The 13,719-nt window shown below is 46.5% G+C and overlaps 1 protein-coding gene across 1 annotated transcript in view; it reads right to left on the bottom strand.

The window, feature by feature from the left end:
* Window positions 1–13,719, bottom strand: part of LOC124712523 (solute carrier family 35 member G1) — a 593,502-nt gene that overhangs the window by 78,681 nt on the left and 501,102 nt on the right. Inside the window, exons 3-4 of the mRNA XM_047242834.1 lie at window positions 11,750–11,843; window positions 11,415–11,692 (exon numbers count right to left, since the gene is read on the bottom strand). Coding sequence (XP_047098790.1) covers window positions 11,415–11,692; window positions 11,750–11,812 — 341 coding nt within the window. The 5' untranslated portion in view covers window positions 11,813–11,843. The remainder of the gene's footprint in view (window positions 1–11,414; window positions 11,693–11,749; window positions 11,844–13,719) is intronic.

The following is a 13,719-nucleotide window of genomic DNA, read 5'->3' as shown; positions in this document are numbered from 1 at the left end:
GGCAGGATTCGAACCTGCAACCGTAGCAGTCACGCGGTTCCGGACTGAAGCGCCTAGAACCGCAAGGCCACCGCGGCCGGCGATGCCTTTGTAGTGTGCCTGTCGTTAGCATGTAAGCTATTTTGTGTGCTGCGATTGTTAATTTGTTTTTATTGCACCAACGTTATATTGTGTTCAGGACATCACTGGCTTTGCTCTCTAATGCCGATCTTGTGTCTGCTGATACCTCTACGAGCAAGTCATCAGCATAGCCTACGACTCCACCTGTGGGCTCGTCCCCTCAGTTAGATGTAGGAGTAGTTTGAATGTGATATCCCAGAAGATGTGATCCCAACGCAAGCCTTGGGGACAATCCTTTGTAATCCTTTTGACTACTCTGCCGAAGCCCACCTGCCAATCTGCTACCCTGTTTGTACAATACCAGAAGGCGCCTATAATGTCAATTAATATGCCTAATTGCATGGGGTGTGCCCTGTAATCTGGAAGATTTTGTTTCTTGTGTCGTCGATTGATTTACCTCCTCTGAATCCGTACTGCCGTGGGCTAAGGCCGTAGAGCTCTGTGCGCCCGTAGGCGGTTGTACAGAAGCTATTCCTGCACCCTAACTAGAGAAAAGACATGCTGGCCTGTAGTATTTCGGTTCTGGAGAGAGTTTCTACGTCGATTTTTTAACAATTACAGTAATAGCTATCTTCCACGACTCAGGTAACCTATTCAGCTTAAAAGCGTAGTTTAACAAGTCTTAAGTATGCTACCTACAACAGAAAATATGAGTACAAACTGGGAATAAGATTACAGAGGAAAGCACAACTGGAATTGGGGTGAGGCACGGCTGCTGCCTCTCCCCAATACTGTTGAACATAGGCTAAATTTGAAGCATGTTATTAAGTAATGCATGAAATAAGAGAGAGGCGTGTTGGTTGGTGTCAGGAGGATAGAATTTATTCAATTTGCGGATGATATGGTGTTACTGGCAGAGAGCGAAAGACGACATGAGATGCAATAATGAGGTAAAAACACATATAGCAGTTGCCAAGGACGCATTTAACAAGAGGAGGAGGCTTCTATATTGGTGCATGGACAGCGACCTGAGGAAGAGACTAGTGCAGTTTTTCATATGGAGCGCTGCATTATACAGAGATGTGTTGTGGAGTAGAGGCGTTCTCTTTGGTTAAAATCTCACTCCCGCTGAAAAAGACTAATAAAGATTTCCTGGTATGACGGATGTATCGGTTCTAGAGCAGCATACACAATGAAAGTAACACAGAACAGTGAATAGCAAAACAAATTACTCAACTGTGCCAGCGCTGGTTACAGCAATTGTAGAATGCAAATTTTGTCTATCCTGCGCTAACTACAGTTCCGTTAACACAAACTAAATAATGATCTCTGAAATAAAGTCGGAAGAAAACTAATTTTCTGTTTTGACATACTATTTGAAGAACAATTCCAAAGTAACAGTACTCAGTTAAATTTCTAGGCAGGCGGTCTCCGTCCATACACGATAATTCTATTCACTGTCCTGTTTCTACTGAAAACCAACTACTGTCCATCTATCGGTCACTGTTTACGACACACTCGACGAGTTGAAAACTTGAAGACACGACGAACGTTCTGCAGGAATTCCCTAGCAAAACTCGGATTGACTTACAACTTGCACCTTGCAACTCACAACTTCTGCCCGTGCACGTCACTTAAATGCCCGTGTGGCTTCCTGGTAAGACTGGCGCTCAAAGGGGCGTGATTGTCGTGGGCAACGTGATTGGTTTGCACGTAGCATTGTTCGTGCAGCGAACGGGCGTCCACAGTACTTCTGCTACGAACTGTCACAAACTCTTCTTATATGGTATCTCAGTACACCACAAGCCGAGGCATGGGCATTGAGAAAAGAGGAATAAAGAAAAATAAAAGCATTTGGGGTGTGAATTTGAAGGAAGATGGAAGGGATAAATTGGGTGGATAGAGTGAGAAATGAGGTGGTGTTGAGAAGGGTGGAGGAAGAGAGAAAAGTTTTAAAGGTAATCAGGAAACACAATTGGCTCGGACACTGGATGAGAAGAGATTGTTTACTGGCAGATGCTGTGGAAGGAACGGTGAACGGAGGAAGGAGTAGACACATAAGGTACAAGATGACGGAGAGTACAGGGTGAGTCAAAAAGGGCTTTACAAATTTGGAGTGATGTAGAAATTTATTCAGATGACTTACAGAATCGGTAGATGCGTTATTTTGTAGCAAACACCCTCATGTTTCATATAAAAGTGTCAAGTGTCTTTTTGGTTCGATGTGACTACCATTTGTGATGCGCTAAACATCTCACCAGTAATAAGTTTCTTCCCACACTTGTTGCAGAAAATCGGGCTTAAATTGTGCAATGGCAGCCTAGATTCTATTTTTCAGGTTGGCTAAATTGTTTGGTTGGGGAGGAACATACACACAGTCTTGAATGAAACCCTAGAGAAAGAAATGCAGTGGTATCAAGTCTGAGGAACGGGGCGGCCATGCAATTGGCGCTTCACGGCCAGTCCATCGACTTGGGAAATGGTTAGCAAGGAAACCTCGTACTTCTGTAAGGAAATAAGGTGGTGCACCATCTTGCTGGTAGTAACCCATCCCATCTCGGTCATCTTCACCGATTTGTCTAGTTAAAAAGTTTTCAAACATATCTACATACACAATACCAGTGACAGTTTTTCTCGATGAAGAAGAAAGGGCCATAGCTAAGGGCACAAAACACATTAACTTTGGGGCTGTCATGAACGGGCTCCAAGGTTGCATGTGGATTTTCGCTGACCCATATTCTGCAGTTGTAGGTGTTCACCATGCCACTGTTATGAAATGTTCACTCGTTGGTGAATATTATTGTGTTCAGGAATGTCTTATCGGCCTCTGTTCGATGGAGGATTTCTGCATAGAATTTCCCACGACCAACCTATCTGTATCACAAAAGCGCTGTGCCATTGTGAATCAGTGTGGTTTAAAGTGTACATGTCTATGGATTACTCTTAAGCCCACCCGGTTGGCCGTGCGGTCTAGCCGGCCGCTGTGGCTGTGCGGTTCTAGGCGCTGCAGTCCGGAACCGCGGGACTGCTACGGTCGCAGGTTCGAATCCTGCCTCGGGCACGGATGTGTGTGATGTCCTTAGGTTAGTTAGGTTTAAGTAGTTCTAAGTTCTAGGGGACTGATGACCTAAGATGTTAAGTCCCATAGTGCTCAGAGCCATTTTCGTGCGGTCTAACGCACGACTTTCCGGGAGGGAAGGAGCGCCGGTCTCCGGCACGAATCCGCCTGGCGGTTTTCCATCTGCCTCCGCAAATGCGGGCTGGTTCCCCTTATTCCGCCTCAGCTACACTACGTCCGCGATTGCTGCGCAAACAAGTTCTCCACGTACGCGTACACCACCATTACTCTACCACGCAAACATAGGGGATACACTCGTCTGGTGTGAGACGTTCCCTGGGGGTCCACTGGGGGCCAAACCGCACAATAACCCTGGGTTCGGTGTGGGGCGGAGGAGAGGTGAAGTGGACTGCGGTAGTCGTCGTGGGGTTGTGGACCACTGCGGCTGCGGCGGGGATGGAGCCTCTCCATCGTTTCTAGGTCCCAGGTTAACATAACATAACATAACATGCATTACTCGCCAAACACACTTTTGTGGAATGCCAGTGTGAAATTTATGCCGAACAGCTGTTGCAGAGTTCGTTTCATGGAACCAAAACACATAGCGTGCATGCTCCGCATCAGTGAAAGTAGCCATTTTAACCGTGCACTAATCTGGCGCTAATGGTGGCGCATTGGGGTACTGATATACTACGTGAATCAAACTTGCGGTTGTTTGCTACAAAATGACACACCTACCGATTCTGTATCATTACAAAGTGGTAAAGTCGTTTCGACTCATCCTGCATAAGGATAACAACGATTAGAAGAAAACGAAGAGGGCATCAAATGAGACGACTGCTTGGAAAGCTACACGTGAAGGCCTGCCGTAACACAGAGCACTGATGATGATGGTGTTAAGGATGATGTTGGTTGGTTGGGTGGAGAAGGGACCAGACTACGCGGTCATCAGTCCGTCCGACCTTGGAATAACTAAAACCGATAAAAATACCATATTAGAAGAGGGAACTAGAATGGCCATAAATGACAAATTATTGACAGCTGTAATGGTTCTTTATTTATGTGACCACTACGGCACTCCAATCCCAGTTCTCGATACCAGTAATATCGTACTTCTTTTCTGCGAAGTAACAGACATATTTTTGTGACAATATTCACATTTGGTTTTATTAATGTATAGGTACTCCGATTTATCGATATATTACAGTGATATGGTTCTTGCGTGTATTCATTTCTCTGAGACTGTCATAATCTTTAACCGTTTTGGCGCGAATGCGCACAGAGCAATCTTTGTTTCACTTTGCTTTGTTTTTTTCGCTTTGTAAAAGAACAGTCGAGTCTTGCATTTGGTTAAAGTGGAAATTAAATATATGAAGATTGATACAAAACTGTTTTCTTGATGATGTGACAATTAAGAAGAAGTATATGTGAATTTACAAGAAGTTTAATAACAATGTGGATCGTGAACACCAAGTCAAATATTATTTCTACCATAGCATTGTTCTGATCTGGGATTGTTTTATCATTAAGAATTTCCTGAAAAACGCATTGTTAGGTCTTCAAATATTGCTAAAATACAGATCTGGACCTTCTAGCAGTCAAAGTGGAATCACCCTAGAATCAACAAGATGAGCCATAACAACTTCGACGAAATCTACGTGGGAATCCATTCAAGATAAGTGCCAGAATTAATGACTTTTTTCACAGTGACTTCATTTCTTCCATTCTGACGAACCACCCACAGTCAGTAACTTTGTTGTTGCCCGATAAAGCGAACATATGCTGCGTGAGCAATATTATTACTCTGATTTCTAATCTACTTTGCGAGTGGTGGTATTGTTAGACAGGGAAGGGAAAAAAAGGGCGGAAGAAGAGGGGAAGGAAAGAAAGTGACTAATGACAGGGGCGTGAAGGAAGGAGCACAGGTAGACACGAGAGACGCTCAAGAAATGACAGACGCAGTAAGGAAAGGAGTGGGAAGGCAGAGGGCTGGGGTGGACCACCGAGCCCAACTGGAGCCAATCCAATCGGGGCGAAGTGGGGAGCAAGAGGGCCTGCCATCCCCTCCACTCACCGATAAGGTGGAAGGTCGCTCCCTTAAATAAAGCGACAGAAACCCCCATCACGAATAAAACGTAAAACGAGATTCGCCGCTGAGGTACTGTCAGCCAACACCAGGGGTAGCAAGTCAGGGCAGCTGAAATGGACAGTCCAGTAAGATGTGAGCCACAGCCGGCCGGTGTGGCCGAGCGGTTCTAGGCGCTTCAGTCTGGAACCGCGCAACCGCTACGGTCGCAGGTTCGAATCCTGCCTCGGGCATCGATGTGTGTGATGTCGTTAGGTTAGTTAGGTTTAAGTAGTTCTAAGATCTAGGGGATGATGACCTCAGAAGTTAAGTCCCGTAGTGCTCAGAGCCATTTTTATGAGCCACAGTCAACATCGATCCACAACGACAGAGAGGAGGGTCCTCACAACGGAGGAGATAACCGTGGTCAGCCAAGTAGGGCTGAAGCGGAGCCGCCAAAGGACGACAGAGGCCTTAAGAGCGGCCGTAAGGAGGACCGCCACGGAGTTGTAGAATCCTCAATCGCCCCGAGCTTGTTTGGCGAAGAAAGAGTGTGCCATTCTGCATCCCAAAGGCCCAAAACCTGACGACGTAATGCCGAGCAAAGGTCTATTTCCGGAATGCCAATAGCAAGAGATGGCCTGTTATAGTGCGCGTGATTTACGACGGCGGCCGAGTTTAGGTTCGTTCTGCGCATCTGACGTCACAAAACACAGTCAGCCAATGAACAGAGGACGACGTTGCCAGAGCTCGATTGCAGTGCAAGTACGGACGAGTGTCTTCAGTTTTAGAAACGTTCAGTCATAAATAAAGTAATTGAACAAAAGCAATGTCTTGATAGCAGACTTTCTTTTATAGAAAGTTTGGAAAAAGCATTCTTTGTACCAGTTGCATCATATTCTATTAATTAATTAAACCAAACAAACAATAAGCCTCCTAATTCAGGCGATAGCATGGAAAGGTGTTTCTATCATTCTCACAAGTCGCTTTTTCGCAATAAGGAACAGCGGTAACTGTTTATTTCTATTGTACTTTGAGGAAACTTCAGTAATTCATAGTCGTACGAACAGTGTTTGTCGGTATTTTGCGTGATGTGTTATAGTCCTCCTGGAGTTCACTGACTAACGAACTGCGTCAGTGTGATAGTTACGGTGTTTGGCTGTCAAGTGCGAGGCCCTAAAAACAAAAAAAAAACAAAAATAAATAAAAACATAAAAATTAAGTGTAAGGTACAGAGTTCAAACCTTGTTCGGTGCTGCTTAATATTTTCTTTATTTAAAAGCAATGTCGAAATGTCTTACATCATGAATTTTATTCGTTCGAATGTAATTTTTTGAAGTTTGTAGTGCTTTCTCTCTTCATTACAATCATAATAAGTTTCCGGTTTTTCTGATTTTGTCCTCCAATATTTTTTTTCACAGCAGTTAAAAACAATGAAAAGGCACACATACAATATTCATGTTATCTGTTTTGTTTGTATATCTTCTCTTCCGCAGTCGCTGTTTTACTATTCATATTGAGATATATTCTTTTGCGACAGAATTAAAAGTATTATTTAGAGCAGAATTTCGGCTCGTTCGCTGCCGACCTACTTCATTGTTTGACGCAATTCTTTGCTTCCCTGCTTTGGCAACATCATATTCAATGTTTTCGTCGACCTATGTTTTGGCAAGTATTTGCTGTCCGTTGTGACAAACACAAATTGTTTGCGCACTGCGCCTCACTGACAATATAGTTTAGTTTCTATGTTTTATTACGTCCACAATTCAGTTTTGCGTACTTCGCCAACTGTGTTTTAATCAGAACGTTTTAGAAAAAAAAAAAAGCCGGCCGAAGTGGCCGTGCGGTTAAAGGCGCTGCAGTCTGGAACCGCAAGACCGCTACGGTCGCAGGTTCGAATCCTGCCTCGGGCATGGATGTTTGTGATGTCCTTAAGTTAGTTAGGTTTAACTACACTCCTGGAAATTGAAATAAGAACACCGTGAATTCATTGTCCCAGGAAGGGGAAACTTTATTGACACATTCCTGGGGTCAGATACATCACATGATCACACTGACAGAACCACAGGCACATAGACACAGGCAACAGAGCATGCACAATGTCGCCACTAGTACAGTGTATATCCACCTTTCGCAGCAATGCAGGCTGCTATTCTCCCATGGAGACGATCGTAGAGATGCTGGATGTAGTCCTGTGGAACGGCTTGCCATGCCATTTCCACCTGGCGCCTCAGTTGGACCAGCGTTCGTGCTGGACGTGCAGACCGCGTGAGACGACACTTCATCCAGTCCCAAACATGCTCAATGGGGGACAGATCCGGAGATCTTGCTGGCCAGGATAGTTGACTTACACCTTCTAGAGCACGTTGGGTGGCACGGGATACATGCGGACGTGCATTGTCCTGTTGGAACAGCAAGTTCCCTTGCCGGTCTAGGAATGGTAGAACGATGGGTTCGATGACGGTTTGGATGTACCGTGCACTATTCAGTGTCCCCTCGACGATCACCAGTGGTGTACGACCAGTGTAGGAGATCGCTCCCCACACCATGATGCCGGGTGTTGGCCCTGTGTGCCTCGGTCGTATGCAGTCCTGATTGTGGCGCTCACCTGCACGGCGCCAAACACGCATACGACCATCATTGGCACCAAGGCAGAAGCGACTCTCATCGCTGAAGACGACACGTCTCCATTCGTCCCTCCATTCACGCCTGTCGCGACACCACTGGAGGCGGGCTGCACGATGTTGGGGCGTGAGCGGAAGACGGCCTAACGGTGTGCGGGACCGTAGCCCAGCTTCATGGAGACGGTTGCGAATGGTCCTCGCCGATACCCCAGGAGCAACAGTGTCCCTAATTTGCTGGGAAGTGGCGGTGCGGTCCCCTACGGCACTGCGTAGGATCCTACGGTCTTGTCGTGCATCCGTGCGTCGCTGCGGTCCGGTCCCAGGTCGACGGGCACGTGCACCTTCCGCCGACCACTGGCGACAACATCGATGTACTGTGGAGACCTCACGCCCCACGTGTTGAGCAATTCGGCGGTACGTCCACCCGGCCTCCCGCATGCCCACTATACGCCCTCGCTCAAAGTCCGTCAACTGCACATACGGTTCACGTCCACGCTGTCGCGGCGTGCTACCAGTGTTAAAGACTGCGATGGAGCTCCGTATGCCACGGCAAACTGGCTGACACTGACGGCGGCGGTGCACAAATGCTGCGCAGCTAGCGCCATTCGACGGCCAACACCGCGGTTCCTGGTGTGTCCGCTGTGCCGTGCGTGTGATCATTGCTTGTACAGCCCTCTCGCAGTGTCCGGAGCAAGTATGGTGGGTCTGACACACCGGTGTCAATGTGTTCTTTTTTCCATTTCCAGGAGTGTAGTTCTAAGTTCTAGGGGACTAACGACCTCAGCAGTTGAGTCCCATAGTGCTCAGAGCCATTTGAACCATTTTTTTTTAGAAAAAAGCGAAATGACTCTGGTATAAATAAAAGTTTTATTACAGTGGCGAAAGACGGAATATTTCTCAGTATTAGATACGACACCTATCTGGTACTTAAATTAAATGGGATATTGTTATACAGTAAATTTTATATGAAATTTAGGTATATTCTCCACATTTCATTCTCAAAATTGTGGCAACTAAAATCGACCAAACGGAAAATATACACTACGGACTTTTACCTCTGCAAACTCTTCAAAATTTCGTTCAATGGTTTACTACATTTAATGCTGCACAATAACTGCGTTGAACATCGAAACAAAAGTAAGTCATTTGTGGGCGGAGGGTATCAGTCAAGAAGATGTGTAAAAATCAAATTTTTGGGCCAAACAGTTTTTGTGAACTCGAATGATAAGTGTGTCAAAGCAGTCGGAACACAATATGTCTGCACAGGCTGGGAGGACGTCTCCGTAGCAACGAAAGGGTTAATGCGGCCGTGGTGGCTTTACTTCATAAACTGCGGGTAAGTTTGCGAACTATACTATACTATGGCGCTGCTTCGCTTGGCGCGTGCGTCGTTTGTAACTGATAACGCAGCAATCTCCCGCGTCTGGGCAGCACCGATTCAAAGGAAGGCCTCGGCGCTTGTCGGTGACGTCACGTCAGCTAGGCGCGGCGAACACCAGGTCTGTTGCAGGCAGAAACGCCTGGGCGTGCTTATCACTATAAATTTCTTATTTTTGGACAAAATGTTTGGTAGTATTTTGGATTCTGCAGTTCTATTTAGATGAGAGATTTTCTTACTATCGTAAATCAACAAATGAAGATCATAGTTCTGTATTACTGAATCCTGTCGAAACAAACGTAGGTCAAGATGCTTTGCCCCATTGCAAGATTCGAAAATTTTACATTGAGGTAACTATATTTACTTGACCATTTTGTTATCGAAACTTACCCCAACCCCGTTACAATTAACTCGTTTCTTTTATTTATTTATTTATTTTCGTTTGACATCGTCACTGGAAATGTGAACTAATTTACATGTGTAAATATCCAACTGTTGCCAGTCATTAGATTACATTCGTTTTCAACGAAAGGAATTCTAAACAGGAAACAAAATAGCTTCATACATAGAAAATACTGCTGAGCTTAAAATTTTTTAAACATGCACATTCGAAAAGATAAATATTCCCCTCTTGCAACTGAAAGGAGAAACTTTATAAGATAAAAAAATTTCATTTGATAAAACAAGTCTCTCTCTTTTGCCTCTTCTTCTGTCCCCTACCCCCTCCCCTAACGTGTACAATCGCAAGATATTTCATTAACATTCAGTGCTCCTCACTGCATAGTCAACCAAGATACCTAAAGAAGAGCACCAATATGTTCACAGTTTCTTGTAAAAGCAACCCAGTACAAACGTAACTTCCTCAGATTTACAAATAAGGTAAAAAAGCACGAATTCTGTTGCTGCTGGACCATGAAGTTGTTTTTGTATATCAATCCTTAAAACAGGTGGAAATTTAAGTTCAGGAGTACACTATTTGTTAAGAAGTGTAATGAATTGCACAATTAATTGATTGCAGAAATCTCGCACGAGGTAACCTTCCCATCGCACCCCCCTCAGATTTAGTTATAAGTTGGCACAGTGGATAGGCCTTGAAAAACTGAACACAGATCAATCGAAAAAACAGGAAGAAGTTGTGTGGAACTATGAAAAAAATAAGCAAAATATACAAACTGAGTAGTCCATGCGCAAGATATGCAACATCAAGGATAGTGTGAGCTCAGGACCGCTGTGGTCCCGTGGTTAGCGTGAGCAGCTGCGGAACGAGAGGTCCTAGGTTCAAGTGTTCCCTCGAGTGAAAAGTTTACTTTTTTTACTTTCGCAATGTTATGATCTGTTCGTTCGTTCATTGACGTCTCTGTTCACTGTTACAAGTTTAGTGTCTGTGTTTTGCGACCGCACCGCAAAACCGTGCGACTAGTAGACGAAAGGACGTGCCTCTCCAATGGGAAACGAAAACATTTGATCGCAAGGTCATAGGTCAACCGATTCCTCCACAGTTAAACACGTCTGATATATTCTATACGACTCTGGTGACGGCATGTGCGTCACGTGACACCTAACTTGTACACTTGGTGAATGAGTAAAAAGATTCTTCTACCTTGCTCGATTTAGGTTTTCTTGTGGATGTGATAATCACTCCCAAAAAAGTGATGAAAACAGAAGAGTTCGTCAGATAATAATAGTCTGAAAATAAACTTTTCACTCGAGGGAAGATTTGAATCTAGGACCTCTCGTTCCGCAGCTGCTCACATTAACCACGGGACCGCGGCGCTCCGGAGCTCACACTCTCCTTGATGTTGCCTATGTTGCCACGGACTACTCAGTTTGCATATTTTGCTTATTTTTTTTCATAGTTCCACACAACTTCTTCCTGTTTTCTCGATTGATCTGTGTCCGGTTTGTCAAGGCCTATCCACTGTGCCAACTTATAACTAAATCTGAGGGGGGTGCGATGGGTAGGTTCCCTTGTCAGAACAATGTGTGTTGGTCAGCTACCGCCAATAGTTTCACATTTTCCTGTGTCAGAGAAGGAGACATCACCATTATGAGTATTCCTGCGACAGACCTGGCGTTCGCCGTGCCTAGCTGACGCGACGTCACGAACAAGCGCCGCGGCTTCCTTTGCCTCGGTGTCGGTCGGGGCGGGCGTGCGCGAGCCGCCAAGATAAAAGAATTGAACTACAGTAGCCAATTTGAAGGGTGGTGTTACTTGCGGTGCGGGCCTACCTGAAGGCGTAGAAGCTGAGCATGAGGCCGGTGGTGCCGACGAAGGAGCGCAGCAGCAGCATGAGGCGGCGGCCGCGCGGGAACACGGGCTCCGCGCGCCACAGCACGATGGGCAGCGCGGGCAGCAGCACGCCGGCGAAGCGGCACGCGGCCAGCTGCATGGGGTGCACCTCGACCAGCCACTTGACGATCACGCTGCACAGCGAGAACAGCAGCGACGACAGCGTGGCCAGCACCAGCCCCAGGTAGGGGCAGCGCGCCGCGCCCGGCCCCGACGACTGCGACGCCGACGCCGACGGCGACGGCGAGGGCGGCGTCTGCCCGCCCGCCCCCGCGCCGCGCCCGCCCGCCTCGTCGTCCGCCTCCACCAGCTGCTGCAGCTCCAGCTGCTCGGGCATGCCGGCGCACTCCTGCGGCCGCGCCCTCAGCCTGCGCACCGACAAGGGGCACCTCTCAGTACTGTCAGCAATGCGGCAGCGAATCGGCGTGTTCTCTCAAGCGCTATACACTACTGGCCATTAAAATTGCTACGCCAAGAAGAAAAGCAGATGATAAACGGGTATTCATTGGACAAATATATTATACTGGAACTGACATGTGATTACATTTTCACGCAATTTGGGTGCATAGATCCTGAGAAATCAGGACCCAGAACAACCACCTCTGACCGTATTAGCGGCCTTGATACGCCTGGGCATTGCGTCAAACAGAGCTTGGACGGCATGTACCGGTACTGCTGCCCATGCAGTTTCAACACGATACAACAGTTCATCAAGAGTAGTGACTGGCGTATTCTGACGAACCAGTTGCTCGGCCACCATTGACCAGACGTTTTCAATTGGTCAGAGATCTGGAGAATGTGCTGGCCAGGGCAGCAGTCGAACATTTTCTGTATCCAGAAAGGCCTTTACAGGATCTGCAACATGCGGCCGTGCACTATCCTGGTGAAATGTAGGGTTTTGCAGGGATCGAATCAAAGATAGAGCCACGGGTCGTAACACATCTAAAATATAACGTCCACTGTTCAAAGTGCCGTCAATGCGAACAAGAGGTGACCGAGACTTGTAACCAATAGCACCCCATACCATCACGCCGGGTGATACGACAGTATGGCGTTGACGAATACACGCTTCCAATGTGCGTTGACCGCGATGTCGCCAAACACGGATGCGACCATTGTGATGCTGTAAACAGAACCTGGATTCATTCGAAAAAATGACGTTTTGCCATTCGTGCACCCAGGTTCGTCGTTGAGTACACCATCGCAGGCGCTCCTATCTGTGATGCAGCGTCAAGGGTAACCGCAGCAATGGTTCCCGAGCTGATAGTCCATGCTGCTGCAAACGTCGTCGAACTGTTCGTGCAGATGGTTGTTGTCTTGCAAACGTCCCCATCTGTTGACTCAGGGATCGAGACGAGGTTGCACGATCCGTTACAGCCATGCGGATAAGATGCCTGTCATCTCGGCTACTAGTGATACGAGGCCGTTGGGATCCAGCACGGCGTTCCGTATTACCCTCCTGAACCCACCGATTCCATATTCTGCTAACAGTCATTGGATCTCGACCAACGCGAGCAACAATGTCGCGTTACGATAAACCGCAACCGCCATAGGCTACAATCCGACTTTTCTCAAAGTCGGAAGCGAGATGGTACGCATTTCTCCTCCTTACACGAGGTATCACAATAGCGTTTCACCAGCAACGCCGGGCAACTGCTGTTTGTGTATGAGAAATCGGTTGGAAATTTTCCTCAATGTCAGCACGCTGTAGGTGTCGCCACCGGCGCTAACCTTGTGTGAACGCTCTGAAAAGCTAATCATTTGCATATCACAGCATCTTCTTCCTGTAGGTTAAATTTCGCGTCTGTAGCATGTCATCTTCGTGGTGTAGCAATTTTAATGGCCAGTAGTGTATATACCAGGTTCGGCTATAAAATAACGCATAATTTCGCAGAAAACTTGAGTCTCAAAGCTGCGGCGTTGTGTATCGGAGTTACGCCCACACCAGCGATACTGATGTGATAAAACTCATGGGATAACAATACGCACATGCATCTCTCAGAGAGGTCACAGTTCGTAGTGATAGACGGTAAATCAGCGAGTAGAACAGAAGTGATATCTGGCGTTCCGCAAGGTAGTGTCATTGGCCCTCTGCTGTTCCTGATTTACATAAATGATCTAGGTGATAATCTGGAGTGTTTGCAGATGACACTGTAATTTACCGACTAGTAAAATCATCAGACGATCAATTCCAATAACAAAATTATCTAGAGAGAATTTCTGTATGGTGCGAAAAGTGGCAAT

The sequence above is a fragment of the Schistocerca piceifrons genome, chromosome 8, assembly GCF_021461385.2.
Source record: "Schistocerca piceifrons isolate TAMUIC-IGC-003096 chromosome 8, iqSchPice1.1, whole genome shotgun sequence".
In the NCBI taxonomy this organism is placed as follows: Eukaryota; Metazoa; Arthropoda; class Insecta; order Orthoptera; family Acrididae; genus Schistocerca; species Schistocerca piceifrons.
This window is presented reverse-complemented; position numbering and strand designations above follow the sequence as displayed.